The sequence below is a fragment of the Protopterus annectens genome, chromosome 11.part0 (assembly GCF_019279795.1).
Source record: "Protopterus annectens isolate FY-2018-M chromosome 11.part0, PAN1.0, whole genome shotgun sequence".
Taxonomy (NCBI): domain Eukaryota; kingdom Metazoa; phylum Chordata; order Ceratodontiformes; family Protopteridae; genus Protopterus; species Protopterus annectens.
Genome location: NC_056745.1, coordinates 504,235,369 through 504,262,389, shown reverse-complemented (window position 1 = coordinate 504,262,389; position 27,021 = coordinate 504,235,369). Strand labels below are relative to the sequence as shown.

The 27,021-nt window shown below is 43.0% G+C and overlaps 1 protein-coding gene across 3 annotated transcripts in view; it reads left to right on the top strand.

Annotated features, from left to right (window-relative positions):
* LOC122815473 (RAB3A interacting protein) overlaps positions 1-27,021 on the top strand; it is a 1,760,500-nt gene that overhangs the window by 1,407,918 nt on the left and 325,561 nt on the right. For all 3 annotated transcript variants that reach the window (XM_044087996.1, XM_044087994.1, XM_044087995.1), the window contains one exon: positions 19,169-19,372. In XM_044087996.1, coding sequence (XP_043943931.1) covers positions 19,169-19,372 — 204 coding nt within the window. The remainder of the gene's footprint in view (positions 1-19,168; positions 19,373-27,021) is intronic.

Below are 27,021 nucleotides of genomic sequence, written 5' to 3'. Positions count from 1 at the left end.
TAATACAGAAGAGGTAATAAGAGATCTGGTGACCCAGGTAGATAGTAATCTCTCCTTTGACAATCATATTGCCAAAGTAGTTAGGAAATCCTATGTGGCCCATTTAATTACTAAAGGGTTCGCATCTAGAAATAAAGAGGTTATAGTGCCCCTCTACTAGTCACTCATTAGACCCATTATAGAGTATAATGCCCCATTTGGGATGTACCTCACAAGACACTTCCAACAGCTGGAAAGACCACAAAAGTACCTCACCAAGAGGACTACTGGTCTCAACCTTATGTCCTATGCAGCCCGACTGAAAAAACTCCGGCTGTACTCAGTGGCATATCACTTACTCAGAGGTGATCTCTGCCTGACTTTCAAAGCCATGTCCAACTCAGAATTGATGGACATGCTCCACTTAAAGAAAACCAAGTCACTGCGAGCCACGCACTCTAGTGAGCTAAACCTTGCCACAACAATAAATAGAACATGCTGGAGGGATAGATTCCTGTCACAGAGACTCCCCATACCTTGGAACAAAATTCCAGATTACATCAGGCAGAGCCCCTCACTAACACTCTTCAAGAGAAACCTTGACGAGTGGATGGGTAACAGAAAATACACCCCTAGGTTCACTTCATTGGCTCTGCTTGACAGAAGATCAGTTAATTAATCAATGGGGCAGTGAAAGCCGACACACTCTGGCTAGGCTTATAAATGCCCTCGGGCAGATAGCCTAGTACCTACCTATGAATCTATAAACATGGTATGGTTGTGCAAGTCCTACTTACCTGTAACAGTAATTGTTTGAATGTTTCACTGCCTCCGTGGCATCACACACTCACTTTTCCCCCAGATTATGCATAGTTGAGATGGGTTTTAACATGATTAGGTTGTTGTTGAATTTGATTTTTATATGGTTGTGTGATTGGCTGCATATTTGCTCTTGCTAGATGATGTTGGCTTCAGCTACTTTTCTCTCATCCTTTGTAAAACAAAAAAATCTTAAACACTCACTAACTGTGACAGCTGAAGGCTTCCCTCTCATGCTCATCAGCTTAGCTGTCACAGTAGAAGAGAGGGAGGGGAGTCAGAGCTTTTGAAAGCTAGCCAGTACTGGGTTACCTTGGCAGGTAGCCCACAATGCCTCTGAGTCAGTGAGGAATATGAAACATCTACTATCTCAGGTAAGTACAGAACTGTACTTTCTCATCTGCCACCTTCCAGTACTGGCAGTAAAGTCTTTGCCTTGGATCTTGATGTACTGTAGATATTTTCAACATGTTGATGAGTGAGGACTGCACTGTTATTCCTATTTTACCATCTGCTCTGTAGTGAAAGGGTCTACCTTTTGTAAAAGTATCAGCTGTCTCATGTCAGTATCTCCATTGCTTGGATTATGACAGAACCCTCTTGTATGACTGCCTTGCTAAATTTAATCATTCTCCACTGGGCATCTTTATCTTGTAGTACTTTAGGAGTGTGTTAGTAGTAGTCCATGTTGCAGCTTTTATGTATGCTGAATGATAATTGAAAGAGCTTTTTGTCTAGTGCAACATGCCATGATTGTACCAGAGAGTATTTTACTCCAGTGAGCAAGACAGTTGACAGGGTCAGAATAATTGTTGTGAGCCCTTCTTTTCCCTACATGAAGACAGAATTGGGCACCTCATCTAATACAGTTTTTTCCACATAGTATCTAAATAGAATCCTGACTTGTGTGTAAACAACTGAAGAAACATTATTTTTTTATTTTTCTTTTAGTAGGAAGATAATTTAAAGACCAGTAGGCATTTTTAGTGGATACTACATAATTTAAAGACCAGTAGGCATTTTGAGGATACTACAGTACCAATCTTGGGCATGAAGTATGGATTTACTGTTATGTATCAATATTAGTCAGGTCAAGGTGATATTGGACTAACTCTCCTACTAAAACTCTGTCTTAGAGTAACAAAATAAAGATTTTCATTTACTAGCACAGAGGCCTTTTAAACTGCATTACTCCTTTCACTTACCTCTTTCTCAACAGATTCCTGTCTTTAAGCTAAGTCACTGATTGATTGATTTTCTCTGCCTCTTTGCCAAGTTTTCAACCAGTGCAAACTCAAAAAAATCTGAAAAAAACAAAAACCAGAATGGCTTCAGTGGTGAAAAAACTATCCACTAGGCGTATAATATATTACAGTACACTTTATTAACAACACACACAGAGAAAAAAATAAATAAATGAATGAGTTTTCAACCTGATTTGTTTGTTTTCTCTAATGCTTGGGCTTACTCTGCACTCCTACCCTACCCCTAATTCCCACCCACACCTTCTTACTCTACATTTATACTTCCTTAACACCACCCACATATTCCTCAAACCAATGCTATTGGTTCCCTCCAAAAGAAAAAGCAATCAATAGAATTGCTCCCAATGGTAATACCCTCTCTAGTTTTCCACCCAAGACTCTAACGCAAACTGTCCTACCCCTTGCCCTCTGTAACTATCATTTACAACTTTGCAACCAACCCAGTACCCTCATAACATTTTCTAATCCTAATTTATAGCAAAGGTAAAACCCAAGTTAAATAAGATGCCCCTAACTCAGATTATTTTACTATTCCTTCTCACTCTGCTAGCCTTTATCACCAATTATCAAATCCACCTCCATCAGATACTTAGGACTTCAACCAATCCCCACAAAGAATTTCAACATCTACCTAGCCTATCTTTCCCCATACCACCCTATCTCTACAAACCACATCTGATTTAATTATCTATAAATATCTCAAAACTAAGTATCCAAATTTATGACCAAATACCAAAACCAAGTCCAGAATATAAATGGCCACACCCTTTCCCTTGTAAAATATCAATTCAAAAATTAGTGGTGATATTCACCCCAACCCAGGTCCTGCTGCTCATAAAACCATCACTTCCAACTCCAAAATAAACTGGTCACTTAATACCTTTCAACAAAAACAGAACCCAAACTCACCTTACAAAATATGAACCTAAGAAGTATGTGCAATAAAATACATGACCTACATGCCTACCTTGCCACATACTCTCCTAATCTAGTCATAGCTACGGAAACCCGGTTAAGAAGAACTAAAGGGTAATGAGAGCACCCCCCCCCCAAGCATACAGTATACTCTAGGCATGACAGACAAAACAAGCATGCAGGTGATGTAGCAATCAATAAAAATTCCCTAACCATCACTTTACTTCCAGAGGAAATACCCAAATTTAACAAGGCAGAACTTTTAATAGCGCTCCTAAAAATCAACAGTAGGAAAACTGTATGTTAACAGCAATTTATATACCAGCAGGGAATAACATTTATACTGATTGAGACATCCTGTTTTGGATATCTCAGCAAATTAACCATGAAACTGTAATACTTGGTGACTTAAATACAGACTGGCAACTCATAAATTCCACTGCCCCCACTGAATCCATAAACCTGTACAACTTCATACAATTAATAACCACACCCACTAGAATCAGTAAAACTAGAAACTGCCACTAGATACTGCTGTAGAACTCTTTAATAACATATACTTACAGACCTTAAATAATCTAGCACCAGTATGTAATAAAAGAGTAAAGTCCAACCCTGCAGCATGGCTAATAAAAGAAACAAAAACACTCATGATAAAGGGATACAGCCTGGAAAAATTAGTATAAAAATAGAACTCAAAATGCCTCGCAGGAATTTAGACATCTTAGAAATGCTGCAAAACTCCATGTCAAACAACACAAGCAAACGTACTATACCAGCCTACAAGACAAACATCAAATCAACCCAAATCTTTTTTGTTCATCACTAAATAAACTACTCAACCTTGTCAAGACCACCACTCCCTCTCCAAAAATAGACAAAATGACAGACTCTGTCCCCACAGTGTAATTCCAATTCCTACTTAATGCAATAAGTATTATTTCTCTTAGAGACTAATGCATCTGCCCCCCTCTGTTTACCCTGCCCAACCAAAACCACCCACAGTTTAGTTTTAGTTTAGTATCCACCTCACTTATAATGAAGTTGCTCCTTAAACTACAGGCTACTTATGTAGCTGTAGACCAACTACCATCAGACTACCTAAAATGGCAACATAAGTCATAGCCTTCCCTGTGTCCATACTAATTAATAGGTCCATAACAGAAAGATGCATCCCATCACTATGGAAAAAATCCTGTGTCATACCACTGCACAAAGGCAGCACATCTACTGAGTTTAATAATTACAGGACCAATAACTCTTCTCTCCCCACTCCTCAAAATATTTAAATATTTGTTTGCTGCAGCTAATGCAGTACCTAACCTCAAATAATCTGCTGTCAGAAACACAACATGGCTGTAGGCCCCAGCATTTTATCAATATAATAAACCAAGATAGAAACAATGGTCTGTTTTTGTCCACCATGTTCTTATAGACTTGTCAAAGGCATTTGATACTGTCTTGCGCCAGCAACTGCTCATTTAACTCTTCTCAGTAGGACTTTCACAATACTCCTTGTCATGGTTTATTTTCTTATCTGAAAGGCAACAAACCATTAAATGGCAACAAACTTACTCATCCTTTCAACCAGTTATTACAGTTGTCCATCAGGGCTCTATTCTGGGTCCTCTCCTATTTTTAATATATTTATTAATAACACACCTCCACTCACCATACTAGTTTTGTTCAGTATGCAGATGACTCCACATTAATATGTGCAGCCTCAACAATAAATAAGCTCCAAGATATTACCCAAAAGTCTTTTTCCTCTATAGAAACCTGGCTCAAAGAATCAAACCTCCTACTCAACCTCAAGAAAACTAAGTTAATGCATTTTACTTCAAAAAGTTGCCAATATCAAAAGCAATCTTTTACCATAAATTCAGCAAGTAATACTGAGTACTCTCAAACTCTTACTGAAATGACAAAACAATTTTTATACATAACTGTTGACTGTACAATCCACTATGTTCCACGTGGTCTTTCTCTTCAGTACATTTTACCTCTGTAAAATCATACAGTGCATAAATTTTAACTACTGCATGTGTATAAATGTAAACAGAAATGCAACTACTCTGTTTAACTGGAACGAAGTATAATGCAATGTAAACAAAGAGCTTCTCCCCAGGCCTTCTCTGAAAATGGGTATTGCCCAGTCTTATTTGCCCCAGTAAACAAAGACAAATAAGTTGTTGCATTTCAGTCATGCTTTTTGTGACAGGTTTCTGTGTTCACATATAAATAATGCATTGTGACATGTTACATTTTTAAATACATTTTGAGTTCATCCACGTGTGCAGCAAATCTTGACTAATTCTAACAACACATATGTCTGTCCACCCTTTATGATGAAGTGATATTTTCATGACTCAGTGTCCAACATAGTGTCACTTCACACTCAGATGCTTTACATTTTTAGTTTGTTTACTGTACCCCTTCATTTTAAATGGTGTTGTGTACATGCCCTGACAGAATTTTTAATTGCCAGTTTGTTCCATAATGTAGACCCCAACCCCCCCCCCCACACACACACACACACACACACACACACACACACACACACACACACTTAGTCTGCACATTTTCTGGGCAGCATACATGTTTTAAGTGCTAAAAATGCTATCTATACATTCTTTAAAAAAAAAAGCCAGAGATTGTTTTTATTTAAATTTTGGAGCAGTATCTTTTTGACAGTGTGAATATAGAAGCTAATTGGGGTGCTTTATTTTCTAAGTTAGAATTACTGGATATGAAGTAGTTGAGTTAATTTTATCTGCAACATGTGGGTATTTGGATCCATATTGGATCCGAGCCAGCAACTTTACAAGCATAGAGCTCCAAGCTCATCCCCTTACCCATAACCCATCACCATCTTCTACCTTCCCTCAGATCTCGTTTGCCGCTTTGTGTATCAGCATCGTGGTCTCTGTAGCTGTGAACCTTGGGGTTTTCATAAGTGCTTTTGGGATACTTTGCGAGTGAGAATGTTTCTCGTTAGTCCCCTTTCCTCCCCCTAAATGCTTGTTCATCGGTTATAAAAAAAAAGTTTTAGTTTGTGAGGTAGTTATTGTGTAGGCCTTTCCCTTCCCTATAGGTGTTGCGTGGTCATAGTGTGTTGGAGTTTGGTAGGTGTGGCTGTGTGTGTGTGAAAATGTCAGATCAGCCGAAACCTACTTTCAAAAAATGCACAGATTGTTGGCCATAAGCTTTCACCAGCAGATGGTCACACTCTGTGTGTTGTTTGCTTGGGTGTACCCCATTTATCCGCCCAGTGAAGTGTGTGTGCTGGATTCAATCCGTGGGCCCTAAAGGATAGGAAGGTCAAACTGGCGGCTAAAGGCCTGCTCCCTGCTTCCACTTTGGACTGTTCAACCTCGGCTTCTGAAACTCCCATCCAACCCCCCCCCCCCCTTTGGGAGACATCGTGGAGATCCTGTGCCAGAGGGGAGGTTGGTCAGCCCCAAAACCTTCTACAGATGAATCAGTGTTCCCGGAGGTCTTTGGCATGGGCCCATCTATGTCCTGGGTGTCCCCACAGGCGGATCCCTTGGTGGATCTTATCACCACGCAGGCATGGAAGGAGCCTGACACCATAGAGCCAATACCTCAACGCCCGGACAAGATTCTTTCTCCACCCTCATACAGACAGGCATGGTATAAGGGATCCCCCGTGTACACTATGGTGGTTGTAACAGCCACTAAGAGGGAACTGGCTCAGGAAAGTTCCTCGGTCCACCCTCCAGACAAGGAGTCCAGGACGATGGATTGATTTGGGAGGCAAGTATATTTTTCAGTGACGTTTTCCATCCAAGCGCTGAACTATTTGGCACATGTTATATGACTGCAATGAGACCTAGTCACGGAGTTAGCTGAGTCCCCTTCAGAGTCTTTGTTGCAGGAGGACAAGCGTCTGTTTTCTGTGTAAATGTCGATTCTGAAGTCAGTATCAAACACGTCCATGTGCCTCCTTTCCCTTGCTACGAATAGAGCAGCTAAGCCAGCTGGGACCGGCGTAGCTATGAGGTGATGCACTTGGCTCAGACTGTGTCAGTTTGCGGACCCCTTCAAGGTGTCTTTCACGAATGCTCCCTTCTATGGTTCTTCTCTTTTTGGGAAGATCATACATGACACCCTTGTCCAGAGTGAAAAAGACGGGAAGACCTTGTCTGCCGTCGGAATCCGCTTCTCTAGTCCTCAAAGATCCTTTTCCAGGAATCAGAGCGGGCAAAAGAAGATGTGGTTCCGGAAATCACAGTTTTACGGGACTCTCAGGACAACTCGTCCCCTAGAGGCAGAGGGGGACATAACAGATACTGTCCCAGAGGCAAAGGGGGTCAGAGGAACTTTGGGTCTAGGGAGCCCTTCTTGGACAGGCCCATGCAGCTGCCCTGAGGGGTTGCCCGACTGTCCTACTCTGGAGCCAGTCGAGGGAAGATTATCATTACACCCAATGGCGTGGGAGTCCATAACTGCAGATCGTTGGGTGCTTCAAATAATATTCAGAGGTTACTTATTCCTGTTTGTTGCCCCTCTGATCCAACCAAAGCACATCCCAGATGTCCCACCCGCTCAAAGGGAGATGGCAGAGCTAGAGGTTTCCAAGCTGCTTCACAAACGAGCCATCGAACCCCCCCCCCCCCCGATAAGTCTGGGTCAGGCATTTACTCCAGGTTCTTTTTAGTGCCAAAAAAGACAGGGGACCTCAGACCCATTTTTGGACCTGTCAACCTTAAACCTGGCTATCACCAAACATAAATTCTGGATGGTCAACCTGCAGTCCATTCTACCTTATCTTCGAGAATGCGACTGGATGTGCTCGATAGACCTCCAGGATGCTTACTACCATATCAGTATCCACAGAAGCTCCAGGAGATTCCTTCGCTTCCATCTGGGAGACAGTCATTTCCAGTTCAGAGCCCTACTCTTCGGCCTCACCACAGCCCCCAGGGTGTTTACCAAAGTAATGGCAGTCGTAGCAGCTAACCTGAGGCTTCAGGGGATTCAGGTATTCACTTACCTAGATGATTGGCTCCTTGCTGCTTCCACCAAGCATCTTCTTTGCCAAGCCAGAGACTCTTTCCTTCATCTTGCAGACCTACCAGGGATTAATATCAATGTTTCCAAGTCCCTCTTGGACCCAGTACAGATCTTGGACTTTATCAGGGCATGGCTGGACACCCTTCATCTGAAAGTCTTTCCAACTCCAGACATGGTCCAGAGTCTACTGGCTCATGTATCAGTAATTCTTGGCCCCAGGATACCGAAGGCGGGCAACATTCTCAGAGCCCTGGGCTCTATGGCTGCAGCAATCTCTATCCTCCCCTGTGCGCGTCTTCACATGCGTGTTCTTTAATGGACTCTAGCCATACAGTGGTCTTGGCTAGATCTCCCCATGGAATATCCAATTCAAATCAGCAAAGCCTGCAGGCTGTCACTCCTCTGGTGGCTCCAATCCCTGAAGATTGCAGTGGGGACGCCCATTTGTTTCACCCACTGCCCAAGCCACAGTGACCACAGACGCCTCCCAGCTCGGGTGGGGGGGCATTATCTGGGGAGGACGGTCCAAGGCACGTGGTCCCAGATCGAGACCAAATTGTACATCAGTGTTCTGGAGATGAGAGCAGTGCTTTTAGTGTTGCAAGCCTTCCACACTGTTCTTCCTCTAGGGACTATTGCAATTCAGTCAGACATGTTGGTTGTCTGGTACATCAACAAACCTGGAGGAACCAGATCTTACCCTCTGTGTCGCGAGACCATGAGAATGTGGGAGTGGGCGAGCTCCTGCAGTCTGTTTCTGATTGCAATACACATCACGGGATGCTCCAACATTTTAGCAGACAGATTGAGTCGGGCTATTCTAATGCCATACGAGTGGTCTCTGAAACATTCGATAGCAGAGGAGATATTCCTTGTGTGGGGACAGCGTTGCTGCGATCTCTTCGCATCTCCTTCCAACGAGAAGTACAATGAGTTTTTCGCTCTGATTCCCTCACCAGGGCTCCCCCCAGAGACACTGTAGTCCATGCTTGGTCCCCGGGTTACTGTACGCTTATCCCCCATTACCACTCATTCCGAAGTTTCTTCAGAATGCTTGCCGACTGGGGTGCAAAGTGATCCTTATTGCCCCATTCTGGCCTCAAGTGTGGTTCCCTTTCCTCTGGTCTCATGTTCTAGCTCCTCCTTGAATTCTGGATCCCTGCCCGGATCTCATTTCTCATCCCTCAGGCACCTGTTCGCCCAACCTGGACAGCCTCAAGCGGACAGCTTGGTTGCTCCAGTTCTCTTGATTGCTAGGACTCCCGGTCTTTCGTCTTCAGTGAAAACTATTTTGGTGGCATCTCATAAGGCTTCCACTAGGAAGATTTACAGCAGTAAATGGGAATGATTCTCTATTTTGGCTTCTCAGAGAAACCTGGACCCTTTTACAGCCCCTGTCTCTGCAGTGCTGGATTTCTTAGCCACCATTTTTCAGCAAGGGGCTAGCTCTTCCACGGGGAAAGTACAACTGACAGCTGTTTTAATTTCCACATTGGCGAAAATATGAATGCCCTGGCCTCTTCTAGACTGTGTAAGGCTTTTCTTAAAGGCACCTTTTTTTTGCGTTCTTCAATTAAGGACTATGTCCCTCCTTGGGACCTTACCTTTGTTCTCCAGGCTTTAGTTGCTCCCCCCTTTGAACCTGCAGCATCAGTGAATTTGAAGATGTTCATTGTGCATACAGCTGCAGTAATCACATATGGGTTCTCTGCCGTCAGGCGGTCCCTCGGTCGGCCGAATTCCAAAGTCTTGGTCCGGCGTCAGTTGTTGTCGCTTTCTTTCTTGACGTCAGTGTGACAGGGGTATATAAGACACAGCCGACGCCATATTCTTCAGTCTTTTTTGCCGCGCGGTGCCAGAAGCAGAAGCAGTTCGCAAGTGCCGGTCGGCCAGCTCCTGAATTTACGAAAAATTGGAAACCGAAGTCTTCTTTAAAGCTAAGTACCCCGTTGGGGAAACTTTTCTTGCCTCAGACCGATGTCAGACAAAGTTAACAATTGTATTTCTTGTGGGAAGCAAATACCGCATAAGGATTTCCATTCCCTCTGCATACCTTGTTTAGGCCCAGACCACGACGTCTCGGGCTGTCGCTTTTGTGCTTCTTTCAATAAACGCACTATTAAGCGTCGGGCGGAGTTCGCCCAACATTATTTTGGTAAAGCCTTTGATTATAAAATGTCGTCGGAGACTCCGACTACCGTTTTATCCAAAAAAACGCAAGGAAAAGGACCGACACGCGAGGTCCGCGGTCTCCACCGACACCACGCCAAAACCAACTACACGTGGCCCGGTTCTCAGCGAGATGCCTTTGCAGTCCCTGACTACCGACGACACTTCTTTGGCGGTGTCTTCTGTACCCGAGACCGCAGGTGCCTCGGCCCTTACTCAGACTACAACCACGAAGCCACTGTGAGTGTTGAGTCTCCTAATGTGGACAGGTCCACTTCCACCCAGGGTGTCTTTAGGCCCTCATCTTCCTTTTCCATTAAGGCCTTTACTAAGTCCAAATCAGCCATGCATCCCAAGAGGCCTGTTGCTCAGGGCCCATCCCCAGGCCCCATGCCTAAAAAGCAGATGCTTAAAATGGCTGAGGATTTGATTACCCTTATCAGGGGTTCCCAACCCCCTCCAGACAAGAGACCCAGAGTGGAGGAAGATTCTCCCTCTTCTGAACAGGGCTCCATTTTCTCAGAACATTCTGATGTAGAGGAGCACTCGTACTCCCCTTATGAAGATTTGGATGCAGAACAGTCCATTCCTTCTGTATCTCCCCCAGAGGATTTCTCTTTGGGGAAACCTTGCACACCTTGAGGGAGCACTTCCATTGGGAAGGCCAAGACTTTTCTGATTCCAAGAAAAGGCTTAGGGAATTTCTTTGTTACCTCAACACAGACCGCTGGCTATACCTCCTGTCTTGGACATACTTGATGATGTTTACTCGGAGGCTTGTCTTAGTCCGGATTCCCTGCCTCCTGCTCCAGTCAAACCTGATAGGTACTACAGAGTTCCTAACTCTCACCAATTTCTTTTCAAAAGCCATAATGCTGACCCTGAAACCATTTCTCAAGGCCCCAAGGGAATGAAGGCCTCTACTGCCAAGAATCCACTACCTTCCGAAAGAGAATCTAGATCCTTAGAAAGTTGGGGGGAAAAGGTATACACCTCGGCCACCCTAGCCATGAGGGCCTTAAATTGTCAGTTCCATATGCTTAAATACCAGCAGTTTCTGTTATCTCAATTAAGAAATAAAATGTCTCAACCTGAACAACCAGATTTGAAGGAATTGCAGGATATGATGCATAGTGCAGAACAAGTGGGTAAACACACCTTACAATGTGGCTATGATGCCTTAGAGGCCTCAAGTAGAGCTGCTGTTACAGGATCAGTCATTCGTAGACATGCTTGGCTTAGGGAACAAAGCTTGCCTGATCATGTTAAAGCCAAACTACTAGATGCTCCTTTACAAAAGGATGTACTATTTGGTACTAATGCTGAGGAGATACTACGTAAAATGGAAGAAAAAGCTAAATCTATGCAAACTGTCAAGGCTTTTCTACAGGTACAACCACCTCGTTTTAGCAGAAATTGGCCTTCTAAAAACTGGTCCTTTCCAGCCACGGACAAGCCCCAAAGAGGCAGATACAGGCACACAAGGGGCAGAGGACAATCACAAGGATCATATAGAGGCAGACAATGGCAAACTCCAGCACCAAGAGGTGGCGAGGACAGTGCACAACAATACAGAAAACAAACCCAATGACTTCCTCCTTTTCATGCCAAGCAAGTCTCAGCTGGCAGCTCCCTTGGGAGGAAAGCTGGCATTACTTACAAGAAATTGGCATATTATCACAACAGACAAATGGATCCTGGACATTATAAACAGAGGCTACAGATTTCATTTTCACACTCTTCCAAAAATGAGAGGCATGCCAAACCTGCCACACAATCAAAGGGCAGAGGCACAAATACAAATTTCAAAACTCATGGACATGAAAGCTATTCAAGAGGTACCTACTCACGAACAAGGTCAAGGTTTTTATTCCAGACTATTCCTGGTACCAAGGAAAGGAACCGACTGGAGACCCATTTTGGACTTATCCATCCTAAATACATTTCTACTCGTACCAAAATTCAAGATGCTCACATTACAGCAGCTTCTTCCCATGCTGGGCAAGGGGTTTTGGCTGGTAACATTGGACCTCAAGGAGGCATACCTGCATGTCCCAATCGGACAAAGCTGCAGAAGATACCTCAGATTTCTTGCAGGTTGAATCCACTATCAATTCTCTGCATTGCCCTTTGGCTTATCTACTGCGCCCAGAGTATTCACAAAATGCCTGGCATCAGTAATCGCCTACTGCAGACTTCAAGGGATACAAATTTACCCTTATTTGGATGACTGCCTGATCCAAGCGGACAGCAAGCACAAACTTCTGGAACACCTGGCTTATGCAATACAGTTACTGAATTCTCTGGGATACACAATCAACAAAGAGAAATCCAGGCTAACACCATCTCAGAAAATAACTTTCCTGGGTGCCAACTTGGACACAAACACCCAGATGGGCCTACCTTACGCCAGAAAAACAGGGGCAATTAACTCAGTACTTCAAAATACTAGCAAATTGTACCAGGCTTACTGCAAGGAAAATCCTGCAGGCTCTGGGCTTCATGGCATCTTGCATTCTTTTAATCCCATGTGCAAAGTTGCATATGAGAAAACTTCAATGGTACCTAAAAAACCTATGGTCTCAGCACAGCCACAATTTGGAAACAATAATACCAATAATTCCATGTTTGCAAAAGGAATTTCTATGGTGGGCCCAAGCATGTCAAACAAACACAGGTCTCCCATTCTGCAAGCCTCAAGCAAATCAAGTCATCACAACAGATGCCTCAGATTACGTGTGGAGCACGCACATGACAGACAAGTGTATGCAGTGCAAATGGTCCAAAAAGGAAAAGCACCTTCACATCAAAAAGAAATGCTAGCAGTGATAAATGCAATTACAGCATTCAAGGACCTCCTGCATCCAGGACAATTATTAATAAGAACAGACAACACCACAGTAATGTGGTACATAAACAAACAAGGAGGAACACATTCATACCCCCTGTGCAGACTAGCCATGACACTTTGGAACTTGGCTCTGGAATGGCAAATGGAACTTCAAGCACAGTACTTGCCAGGCTTGGAAAACACGCTGGCAGACAGTCTAAGCAGAAATATGACAGATCCGCACGAATGGAAGTTGCATCCTCAGGTGTTTACACAGATAATCCAAGCGTGGGGAAGGCCAGACATAGACCTCTTCGCCTCCCACAGGAATCATCAATTGGAAAAGTTTTGTTCAAGGACCTTCCATCCAAAGGCCTGGAGAGTGGACGCCTTTTCATTCAGTTGGACAGCATGGACAGTGTATGCTTTCCCACCTCTGCCTCTTCTGCCCAAGGTGCTCTTGAAAGCAAGAGCAGACAGCACGAAGATGATACTGATTGCTCCAGACTGGCCAAGACAGCACTGGTACCCACTCCTGAGGAGCCTAACACATACCCCTTCCTGGTCCCTACCTCTAATGCCTCTTCTGCTGACTCAGCACAACTACAAAACTCTTCACAGTCAGCTGAAAACACTCCGTCTCGCTGCATGGAAAATTCCTTAACACCTCAACAGACCTTACTCTCCAAAGAGGTACAGGATGTCATTTTGGAGGCCAGAAGGCCATCTACTGGAAAGGCTTACTCAGCAAAATGGAAACGGTTTTGCTCTTGGAATGAGAAAAAAGGCCAGGACCCTACAAAACTAAATTTGCCTCAGGTATTACAGTATCTAGCTGAGCTGCTGAACAGTGGGCTCTCATTTTCCTCCATAAAAATCCATGCCTCAGCCATTTCTGCAGAATTCAACACGGATCCACCCTTATTCTCTCACCCACTCTTAAGACAGTTCCTCAGAGGGGCTAAGAATATAAGACCACCAAGGAAACAACCAGTCCCAGCCTGGGATCTTAATTATATTCTAGAAAAATTAACATTGCCTCCCTTTGAACCAGCTGCCTCAACAGATTTGCAATATTTGTCCTGGAAAACAGCCTTCCTTCTGGCCATTACCTCAGCTCGTAGGGCTTCGGAACTGCAAGCCCTCATGGCTGTGCAGCCCTTCCTGATTTTCCATCAGGACAGGGTTTCCCTTCGAACCAACCCATCATTTATGCCTAAAGTGGTATCCAGGGTAGCTTTAAATCAAGCCATACACTTGCCTACCTTTTACCCCAATCCTCAAAACAAAGGGGAAAGGCTGCTGCACTCTTTAGACATCCATAGACAGCTACGTTATTACTTGGGCAGAACAAAGCCTTTTAGGAAATCACAACAACTTTTTGTGTCCTATGCTGTAGGAGCTCAAGGGAAGCCAGTGACCAAACAGACAATTTCAAAATGGATAGGCCACTGCATACGGTTTTGTTACTCCTATCATGGGAAATCTGTCCCTACAGGCATCAGACCCCACTCCACCAGGGCCACAGCTACCCCTACAGCCTTCCTCAGAGGAGTTCTTACCAAAGATATTTTGGAGGCAGCCACTTGGAGTTCTGTGCATACCTTCACAAAACACTACCACCTGCCTTTATATTCCAAAACTAGAGCAGGCTTTGCCACTGCTGTATTGCATGGCATTCTGGCTCATCCCAGTTCCACCTAGTGCCTACCACCCTGTGTGTAGCTTTGGGATTCTACCCATATGTGATTACTGCAGCTGTATGCACGATGAACATAGTACAGTTTTGTACCTACCATAAATGTAGATGTTCGAGTGCTAATACAGCTGCAGTACAGGTTTCCCTCTCTCCTTCCCCTCTTGGTAAAGGACTAGTGGCTAACACCTCTTCTTACAACCTAATTTGGGTTATCCTCCTATGGTGTATTTGCTTGCAACTATTGTTTTTTGATTACATTGCATTGCTTGAATATATTTTCATATATAATTTATGTATTGCCTTCCTTCTGGGAGCACCTGACATCTGGGGCAAGAAAAGACTGAAGAATATGGCATCGGCTGTGTCTTATATACCCCTGTCGCACTGCCATCAGGAAAGAAAGCGACAGCAACCGACGCCGGACCAAGACTTGGAATTCGGCCGACCGAGGGACCGCCTGACAGCAGAGAACCCATATGTGATTACTGCAGCTGTATTAGCACTCGAACATCTACATTTATGGTAGGTACAAAACTGTACTTTCTTATCATGGAAGACAGCCTTCCTAGTGGCCATTGCATCAGCTAGAAGGGTTTCTTTGCTTCAGGCTTTGTCTGCCGTGTGCCCCCTTATTTGATCTTCCATAAGGACAGGGTTTCTCTCCGTACAAACCCTTCTTTATCAAAAGTGGCTTCTGAATCAAACGTTAATCAAACAATTAACCTGCCTGTTTTCTTTCCAAATTTTCAGAACAAGGGTGAATTTGCTAGATATTCATAGAAGTTTCATTTTTATTTACACAGAACAAAGCCCTTCCATAAGTCTGACTAGTTATTTGTGTCTTTTTCTAAGCCCTTTTTAGAGAAAGCCATCTCCAAGGTTTCCTTAGCTAGATGGATTACATTATGTATTTTGCAAATTTACAAAAAAGTTTGTCTCTACCTGGTCCTGTTAAAGCTCATTCTACCAGATCTATGGTGACTTCTGCTGCCTTTTGGTCTAGGGTCTCATTGGATGACATTTGTGCGGCAGCAACTTGGGCAAAGTCACTTACCTTCATTTCTCATTATAAGTTGGATTTGATCTCTAGAGGGAGAGTATCCTTCAGCTCTGTGGTGCTCAGGAATATCGTTCCATGAGGGCCTCCCAAGAGTTTGAGTAGCTGGGGACTCTGTCCCACAGGTTGCAGATAAAATGAAGTTAACTACTTCAGATAAAGAAGTTATGTACTCACCATAACGTTCCATCTGAGTAGTTACACTTCATTTTTCTGCAACCTGAGTTTTTTCATGTATGGTTTATGCTAAATTGAGTTGCTGAGTGGTTTGAGTTGCGGCAAACTCGATTTGAGGGAAGGTAGGAGATGATGATGGGTTATGGGCAAGGGGGAGGAGCTTGGAGCTCGGAGCAGATGCTTGTAAAGTTGCCGGCTCAAATCCGATATGGATCTGAATACCCACAGGTTGCAGAAAAATGAAGTGTAACTACTCAGTTGGAACGTTATGGTGAGTACATAACTTCTTTTTATTGAGTATGAATGATCCAATTAAGCTTAAAAATACTGTCCAAATTAGTAGGATATTTTGATTGAACAGAAGATTACTAAAACTATCAAGGAAGAAAAATTCACATTGGCTAGAGTTACAGATAAAACATTTAGAGAAGAGACACATTAGTTATAAACAGATTTGTAAGAAATTTAGAAAATAAATGGGAAGAGCAAAAAAAAAAAACAGTACGGATTACTGTTAGTGAGAAATTCTAAGGATGATATGAAAACTGTTTTATATGTTTGAGAAAATAGAGCACAATAAGATTTTGTTAGGGTATGAAGTTGATTACTGATAAGAGCAGTGATTTCTTTTTCTTTTTTTTAAAACTGCATTGGCAGCCATAGTTAATAAGGAGAAAGAGGTTTGTCCCTTTATACAGTATGAGTGGGTGCCTTATTAAGGATTAATAAGCATACCGTGTCTGACCCAGAAGAGCACAGTACAGCATAAAGGTTATACTGTGTTCATTACTGGTAAAATTGTTAAAACAGTCCTTGAAGGAGGATTTTGTCTTTCATTTGAAAGAAAGCATTTCAAGTTCCGCCATATAAAGGTGAGGATGCAAGAAAAGTAGTTACTATAGACCAATACATTTTTACTAGCGAGTACTTTGAAAGGGTTGTGGTATACACTATGAAAGCAATGGGAATATCTGAAAATTTGAGGATTGTGGAGCATCTGTGTTATTAATCTGACATTGTTTTACCCTGATGTTCCTTTGCCTGTTGATTGCAATATACATGTTGACATTTTTTTACGATTTTGATAAAGCATTATACTGTCTCCTGATAAGGGCATATTATCACTTGATTGTTGGTTTATTAACCCATACATTATTGACTGAAGTTGAAACTGGTTGCAGGAACATCCCTCATTGTTGACTGATAAGGGGACTTAGTTCAAGGTATTTTGATGATATAGTGGACTATGATGTTTGCAAATGACATTGTGATCTGTAGTGAGAGTAGGGAACAGGTGGAGGAGACACTGGAGAGATTGAGATATGCTCTAGAGAGAAGAGGAATGAAGGTCAGTAGGACTAAGACAGAATATATGTGTGTGAATGGGAGGGGAGGATAGAGGAATGGTGAGGATGCAAGGAGTAGAGGTGGCGAAGGTGGATGAGTTTAAATACTTTGGATCAATAGTTCAGAGCAACGGTGAGTGTGGAAGAGAGGTAAAGAAGAGAGTATAGGCAGGATGGAGTTGGTGGAGAAGAGTGTCAGGAGTGATTTGTGACAGACTAGTACCAGTAAGAGTGAAAGGGAAGGTCTGCAAGAGGGTAGTGAGACCAGCTATGTTATATGGGTTGGAGACAGTGGCATTGACAAAAGGCAGAAGTTTGAGCTGGATGTGGCAGAGTTAAAGATGTTAAGATTTGCACTGGGTGTGACGAGGGTGAACAGGATTATGAATAAGTATATTAGAGGGTCAGCCAAGGTTGGAAGGTTTGGAGACAAAGCCAGAGTGGCAAGATTACGTTGGTTTGGACATGTGCTGAGGAGGGATGCTGAGTATATTGGGAAAAAGATGCTAAGGATGAAGCTACCAGGTAACAGGAAAAGAGGAAGGCCTAAGATAAGGTTTATGGATGTGGTGAGAGAGGACATGCAGATGGTTGGTGTGACAGAGTAAGATGCAGAGGACAGGAAGAAATGGAAACAGATGATCCGCTGTGGCGACCCCTAACAGGAACAACCGAAAAATGATGATGATGATGATGATGATGAATGAGTACAGGTTCAAGGCCTTTTCTTTTTTAATTTTTGTATCAACCATACCCTTTAGCCTTAGATATTGGATGTATTGATAAAGTAGAGAGCCGCCTTATCTCTTGGTGGTCTCTTGATGGTCAAAAGTATTTTCAAAGTATTTTGTGTGAGCTGCAAAAGTGGACTAATGATTATGAGGTCTCATTTTAACAGTACATGTAAATTCACATATGTCAGACCTAATAATGATATTTTTCCTTATGTTTTGGGCGTACACATTATATCGGAGTGCGTTTTAGAGGCTTGGAGGTTGTGGTGTTGAATATGCTTGATTGTTTTTACCATGTTAACCTGGTGGTGATGAGGATTTTCTGTAGGATCATTTTTTTGTACTGTTAAATGAACAAGTATAGTAGTGTTGCTACCACTGTATCACTAATTAGAGCAATAACTGAAAAGGAAGTGATTCTATAATTATTCAGAAGGGGATATTAATAGATTAAAACATTGTCAATTTTTTTCTTGAAATTTACAAACCTTTTTCTAACACTTAACCACACACCAACATTTGTTGCAGTCATAACTGAGAAGTAAGATATGCTGCATCTGTAGTTTACAAAACGAAAACAAACAAAGATTGCTAGAGAAAAAATAAAATATTCACTGTCGTACAACAATTTGTGCTTTGTAGACAAAGGATATAAAAATGCTATACATAGTTACTTACATGGAATTAACACTGTGTATAATGTTTCAGGAAATTTCCTGCTTATTCTAATTGCACACCTTAACCTCGCCCTCATGACCAAACCACATCAACCGTAGGTAAGTCCAGCATTACCCACACCCAGTTATGGGTTAATGCGGTACTAGGTTGCAGAAGTTGAAACATTTGCACCTGTAGTTCCTAGAAAGGTGAATATTTAGCAAGTATTTGAAAATATTAATGCTTGAAGGGTTTCTGACATTTGCATGAAAGGAGAACATTTCTAAAGTGGGAAGTTAAGTTGAGGAAGATCTTTGGCCACTAGACTACTTTTGGTGTACAAAGCATTTTAAGACATAATTAGGAGAATTTGGTGACAAAGCAGAATTCAGTGCCTTTACAGTCTCTCTCTTGCTAAACTACATTAAACTTGAATTAAATTGTAAATTATTATGCCTGAACCAGAATTTATGTATTTTGCCAGATTGATGCACTACAAGCAGAAGTTGCTGCTTTGAAGACCTTGGTACTGTCTACTTCTCCAACATCCCCTACTAAGGAGCTTCAGCCTTCTATGAAAGTTCCATTTAAAAAAGGACATGCAAGAAATAAAAGTACCAGCAGTGCTATGATTGGCACCCATCAGGAACTCAGTGTACTGGAACCGATTGTGAAAGATTCTAAAGAGGTAAGATTACATAGTGAGGTCTACTGAATAAGCTCTTTGTCACATATGGCATTGATCATAGAGATTCTGGCAGATAAGGATGTTTTGTTTTCTGTATGATTTAACATTTTTCATTCTTATAGTGCCACTTAGTACCACATTTGTGTCTGCTTACTTTGCTGTATAGGTTAACACTTTCTCTGCATGATTCTTTTTATCTTAATTTGGTCATCACGTTCTTACAGTGTAAAAGTATGCTTCTTATCTGACTCACCCCTTCAGGGAATATCTCCTGATATTTTTCAGTCCCTGTTTTTCATCTCTTTGGAACTGTTATCGTTTGTCAAGTAGCACGTAATATTTGTGGGGCATACCTGTCCTGTATCAGCACCATAATTATAATACATTTTTTCTGGGGGTTGTTTTCATTCACGTTTTTATGGGTATTCCATTTTCCTTCCATACCCATAAGAAATTCTGTTCTGATTGATATGCTCCTCTGATTTATCCCAGTGTTTGTATTATGGCGCTTTCCTTCCTTAGATTGTGCCTGTGAACTCATGCAGCCTAGTGGTTTAGTGTCCTTACTTTGGTGTGACTTAAAAAAAAAAAAAAAAAAAAAAAAAACACTGCTACTGTTAGAGACCCATGATTACAGAAGGTTACAGTTCAGTTTATATTGACTTGCTTCAGTGAAAAAGTCAGTCCAAAACAATGTACATGTTTATTCAAACTAAAAATTATCCTAGTTGACTTAATAGTTTGAAAATAAAATAAATAAATAAACGAACAGTACACTCTTCATTGTGTCTAGTCCCCACAGCCAGCTTTGACCAAAAAAAAAAAAACAAAACTTTGTTTCTTCAGGCCCAAGTCCAAATGCTGCAAGTCTCTTCCACGTCCTGCTTCTAGCTGAACAGTAGAAAATTCCACAGGGTAAAATCAACAGGTTGCACTCCAAGAATAAACCGAAGTGGGCCCTCTTTCACTTCACACAACCACTGCTTGATTAGAAGTGTGTCATATCTTCTAAGAATAGGTAGCTATTTGAGACACAGAAGCAATAAGATTACATTAATATGATTCTTCATATGAAAGAAAAGAAGCCATAATGTACCTCATATACTGGCTCGGGTAATAGAATGTTTCTACTGCTAAAGACCGATTCTGGATCTTTCCTTTCTAATCCAATTTGTGACCGCTGACAAGTTCAAATCTCTCTTCACAATGTCTCATTCCCCATCTGTTTTTGATGACCCTAGATTTAAAAGATAGATTGTATTCCTAAAATTGGTTTCAGATATTTCTTAAAGTTGTCTGTGCCTGGATAATGCTTTCACTTCTCTGCATATTCCCCTTTGGTTATTCTCAACCCAAAAGGTGTTTACAAAGTGCCTATCTCCAGTGATAGCCTATTTCAGACTACAAAGTGTTCACATTTTCCCTTCTTTAGATGACTTGTTTATCTTTGCAAAGACTTTTTCAAAGTATCAGGAGTCTTTCACTTGGGTGAGCAATCTCTAGCCTAGACTTGGGTTTCAAGAGAACATCCAAAAGTCTTGTTTAACCCCTTTGCACAGGATTGCTCTCCCTAGGTGTCCGTAACATACCTCAGTTCAAAGAACTTATCTTCCACAGAAAAAAAAAATACATCTATTCCTGAGTTTTTCCACTCTGACAAAAGTCTCAAGGGAATTTCTCAGGAAACTGGGTCTCACAACATCTGTTGTTTTCATAGCTCCTGTAACAAAACTCCTTATAAAAAAAACTCTTTAGTACCTAAAATCAGTATGGTCCAGCTTCAATATCCCCTGACATTCCAGATTCCAGTTTGAAGTTTGTGAGAAGTAAATATTTTGGCAGAGAGACCAGTTTTATCAAAATCCAGGTCTCTTATTTTATCATCCATTGCAGTCTGTAGCAGTGGACACCTTACGACGTTGTTTGGGGAGTAGTATCTAAGAGGGGATAAGAGTGCAGAGACTTTAGAGCAAAAAAGACAGACCAAAACACACAAATTTAAAATAGATGTTGGCAGTAATAGATGCTATCATCTCTCGTAACCATCTATGGTCCCAGGCCCATTACAGATAGTTACAGACAGTACCATAGTGATCTGATACACAAACAAATGAGGGAAGAGGGGGAACCAAATCCTGCCAACTGTGCAGACTAAGTAAATTTCAAAAAAGAAAGAGAGTATACCACAGCTGGAGTGCTGTAAAAAGTCTTTAATTCACCATAAAACAATAAAAGCAATAAAACTTATACAACTGCTTCAGACCTAAAACCACACGCAACCTAAACTCATTGTGAAAGAACAAGAGTGGATTATACGTTTGAATAGTGATAAGTCCCCCGGGCTTAATAACAGGGTCTCTTTGAAACAAGTTTTGAAAGCAAGACACCTTACACATTAAAGGTTTCTCTGTTTGTTGCAACCTGTCTTGAGTGAATGGAATGCCTTAATTAATGCTTCCTGCTGATTGGGCTTTTATTAGTATAAATGAGTTTAGGCTGTGTGTGGTTTTAGGTCTGAAGAAGCAGTTGTATAATAGACTATGAAAGCTCTTACCATGTTTTATTGCTTTCATTGTTTTATGGTGAATTAAAGTTTTTTACAGTACTCCAGCCGTAGTATACTCTTTCTTTTTTGAATTTACTTGGACTGTTTGAATAGAGAGTATTTTGCCAATTTCTGTGTTTTTTACTGTTAACTATGCAGACTAGCCATGGTAGCCGGGGATATAACTTTTTAGCACAGTCTTACTCTACAAGCATCTTGCATCCCATCAGAACAATATTTCGTGTCATACAAGCTGAGTAGGACCAGAACAGACCTTCATGAATGAAAACTGAATTAGTGGGTCTCCTAGGAACTGATCCAGCTGTGGGGAGCGCCTCAGAAAGATCTTTTTGCCTTAGGTCACAACAAGCAAAATTCTGCTCCAGGACTCCACACAATAAGGCATGGAAAAAGTATGCATTTTCTTTTCATTTATTTTATTTTAATTTATTTTCTTCTCTCATCTTTTCAGTGGACAAGAATGTTCCTGTATGTTTTTCCACCCTTTTCACCAACACCCAGGGTCATTCAGAAGATACTGAAAGACATTCCAAAGATTTATTTTTTATTTTTATTTATTTAACATTTGCTGACCGGGAATGTCCGACTAGGTTCCACAGAGCCTGTTTTCAGCGGAGGCCCGGGGAGAAACGCTCCAGATGCATGTCTTTGGAATGTGGGAGGAAGCCGGAGTACCCGGAGGAAACCCACGCGAACACAGGGAGAACATGCAAACTCCACACAGAAGGCACCCCAGCCGAGAATCGAACCGGAGAACCTCTTGCTGTGAGGCGACAACGTTAACCGCTGCACCACTGTGCCGCCCAAGATCTCTGTGGAAACTCCCTTTTGGCCCAGGCAGCAGTGGTCCTCCCTTCTTTTACATACATACATACAAATATTTCAAGCAGTGACATTAATCCCTTTCTAGCCCGTCAGTATACCAAAACAGTTGTTCCCATAAGTGGCCAGGTTGTTCTTAAAATATCTAAACTAGTTATTGCTTTAATGTAATTTGGTAGTCTTTTCCATGCATCAGCTGCTTTCTCAGAGAACCAATTAGTACACTTTTCATTCCTATAGAATATTATACATTGATTGTCTGATTCTGTAGTACTTTTTTTGATAACCCCAAGCATTCACAGAGATATTTGTCTCTGTATTCCCTATATACCTGAATACGATCTCCTCTTAGATATCTATAAGAGACACTGTACAAGTTCAGATATTTTAGTCTTTCATAATAGCTTAAATTTTCACATCCATGGATGCCTTTGGTATATTTCCACTGTAACTTTTCCAGTTTACTAACACTTGATGTTATGTTGTCCCTATCGGGCCTTCCTTCTTGCTGGTTGGGTTTGGAGCTGATCCTCTGCTCTGACTCGGCTGCATTCTAAAGCTCGAGAGCTTCCACTAACTTGAGACTGGACCCTATCCCAACATGCCTAGCGAGAGTTACCCAGAGCTCGTTTGCCGCTTGAAGCTTAGGGATTGCTGACGACTGGCTCAGGCTAAGTTGAATTGTTTTCTATAATATTTTCTCATAAAATGTTAGTTTTTGGTAGCACAGTTTTTTCCGTAGGGTAGTAGAATCTGTTGTATGTCTATCCCTCCATCTATCGCCTGTTTAGTTGTTGTTTATTGTTGAGGCCGTCATTTCCCTTTCTTTCAGGCCTATCATCTCCCTCCTTCTAACTTACGAATCCATTTAAGTTAAAGGATTCGTCCTGCCCTTTCAGCCCATTTTAGTAAGAGGTCTCTACCTTATTTCCCTTCTCTATCAGGAGCTAGCCATTTAAGTTAGATGCATCTACTTGGTCAGAGGAGTTGTTTACTTAGACTCTCCTCCTTCCATTTTCTTTCCCCTTTAAAAAAAAAAACAAAACTTTACTGTCTGTTTTTTGACGTGTGTGTGTCTCTATATTTCTATTGTACTATCTTGTTGATCGCTGTTGCATTGTGATAAATATGTCCAAGGAAGCTGCTAAAGAATTCAAGCCTTCTGGATTCAAGAAATGTGGTTCCTGCACCCAAAAGATGTCTCTAACTGATGGCCATACCAGCTGGGTGTACTGTTTGGGAGCTGTTCCCCTGCAGGACTCTTGTTCTGTTTGTCATGGTTTTAGCTCTAGAGTCCTACAAGAGTGCAAGAACAAACTAATCTTGAGGGGTTTGTTGAAAGAGCCATTTGAGGCATCTAAGGAAGAGACTCGGGCAGGAAAATCAGACAAACCTCCCAAATTGACATCTTCGCCAGCTCCGGTTTCGGAACCATCGAAGGGTTAAAGACAAACTGTCAAGTTCGTCGGATCCAGTAGCTGTCTGGTCCAACAGGGCTTTATCTCCTTTGGTTCCATCAGTACCATCGGAACTGTCTAGGAGCCATAAAAGATCCTAGGTCTCCCTGCATAGAACTGGTGCGTTCCGTGCCACAGTCCCCGATTCTCCAGTCTGTGGCAGGCAGTCACCAATCGTCCACCCATTCCTCTCGATCATCCAGGAGCCTTTCGGATGACGATGTGGAGAGGGTGGTGAAGAGGCTTCTCAGGACACCGACCTTGGCAAAAATTTTATCGAGACCAGCCCATGTAAAAGTGGAGCTGACTGTCCAACCTTACCCCATCGTCGATTCCTCCTCCGACTCACCTGAGCTCGGAACAGGAGTGCATGGTGGTCATTGTGGTGAAACCGTCTGATGCGAAAACTCCAGGTCTCTCAGGTCTGACATCTGCTCCAATCCCTTCGATACCATCTTCTGTTGAGGGTTCTGGGGGATGACGCTCCCTCATTGGCTCCAGGGGGGAGAGCAAGAACGGACCCTAGTCAGATCATGCTCTCCCACTTGGAGCTTTGGTGCAGGCAAGTTCAGCGCCTACATCGGCCTTGGAGCCATCACCCTCGGTTCGGAGGCGATCTCCTGCCTCTTTGGAGCCGGAGACCCTTTCGGGCCGGGATTGTGGTGCCTTCGAGGTGACGTATGCTGTACTCTCAGACCGCTCCACCCTCTGCTCCAGTTGCTTCTTCCCCTTCCGGCCCAGTGTCCACCTCCGAACCACCCCTCCTCCCCAGCCATAGGGAACCAATGCCCCAGGATGCCCCTTTGGGCAACCCCCCCCTACCGAAACATCTCCAGAGCATTCCTCGGAGGAGGTACCTTGGAAAAGGACTTGCAATAGGAAGCATTTGGACTCCCCTGATTCCTGACATCGGGCACAGACTTGGAGGACTCTGAAGGATCCCCACGGTCACCCTCTGAGGTTGTCTGTTTTTCCGACACCCTGGAAATCCTCAAGCAGAGGTGTGGCTGGAAATCCCTTTCCCCTTCTGAAGATGAGTCCATGTACCTGGACACATTCGGTTCCCGACCCTCCACCTCTTGAGTGTCTCCGCCGTCCAACCCACTGCTAGGGGTAGTAAGTCGAAAGGCATGGAGCTCCCCAGAATCAACAGAACCAGTTCAGCGGAGGCCCAATACGTTTATCACTGCACCCGGATGACAAACCTTTCCTGACTAAGGGCGTGCCAATTGATGCTATGGTGGTTGTGGCAGCCACAAAGAAGGAATTAGCAGAAACCTGTTCTTCTGTCCATGTGCCAAACAAGGAGTCCCATATGATGGACAGATACGGGAAGCATGTCTTTTCTTCACTGGCCTTTACCCTTAGGTCACGGAATTATTTATCTCATTACACCCATCTCCAGAGGGATCTCCTGAAAGAGCTAGGAGATACCCTACAGGATCCTACAGCTGCGGGAGCTGCAGACAAAGCTGCTTCTCAGCTTGCAACCTTATCTTCTGTAATTAACTCCTCCATGCGGCTTATCTCCTATGCAGCCGATGGAGTGAGCAGGACAGCAGGCACAGGAGTCGCCCTATGGAGACATTCCTGGATGCACCTTTGTCAATTTGCGGAGCCTTCAAGTCCTCCTTTACCAACTCCCCATTTGATGGCTCATTGTTGTTCGGGCCCAAGGTAAAAGACTCTCACCAGGTGTGAACAAGATGGCAAGACTCTCTCTGATGTGGGAGTATGTTTTTCCACACCTACTAGACCTTATCCCAGAGGTCAAAAAGGCGGAAAAATATGGTTCTGGAAATCCCAGGGAGCTTCGCCTGATGCACGTGGTGAGTTTTCCCCCAGGGACAGAGGGGGGAATAATAATGGGTGTCACCGCCCTCGTGGCAGTGGGGATCCACAGAGTCAGGGCGACAGAGATGCATTCTTTGGTAGGCCCTTCCAGCGCTCCTGAAAGGAGGCCCACCTGTTCACTTCTGGAGGCAGTCGGGGGCAGATTGTCACTGTACCCAGAAGCCTGGCAAAGTATCACAAAAAACACATGGGTACAGTCGGTAATATCCAGGGGATACAGTATTCCTTTCTCCTTGCCTCCTCTCCCCGGAAAACAAAAATCCATCCCAGATGTGCCACCCAATCTAAGGGAACAAGCAACCCTAGAAGTTTAAAGGTTGCTAGAAAAACGAGTCATCCAAGAAGTCCCTGCCGACCAAATTGGATCCAGAACTTACTCGAGGTTCATTTTAGTTCCAAAGAAAACAGGGGACTGGAAGCCCATTCTGGATCTCAGCAGACTCGACAAGTCTGTCAAGAAGACAAAGTTCCAGATGGTGACACTGCAGTCCATACTTCTCTTTCTGGGAAAGGACAGTTGGATGTGCTCCATCGATCTCCAGGATGCGTACTACCATATCAAGATGGACATGCGATCCAGGAGATTTCTACGCTTACGGCTGGGAGCCAGTCACTACCAGTTCAGATCTCTGCCATTTGGTCTCACCACAGCCCCCAGGGTGTTCACCAAATGCATGGCAGTAGTCACGGCTTATCTGAGGTGTCTAGGATTCCAGGTCGACTGGCTCCTTACCGCCACCACCGAGCATCGACTAACCGAGGCAAGGGACACCACGATCCACCTTTACTCACAGCTAGGTATCACAATAAAGTACGAAAAGTCTGCCTGGTTGCCCTGTCGATATATTACATTTATAGGGGCAGTTTTAGATACAAAAGACATGATAGCAAAATTGCCTAAGGAGAGGGTGTCGACCCTTTGACACCAGGTTACAATCCTAATCGAGAGG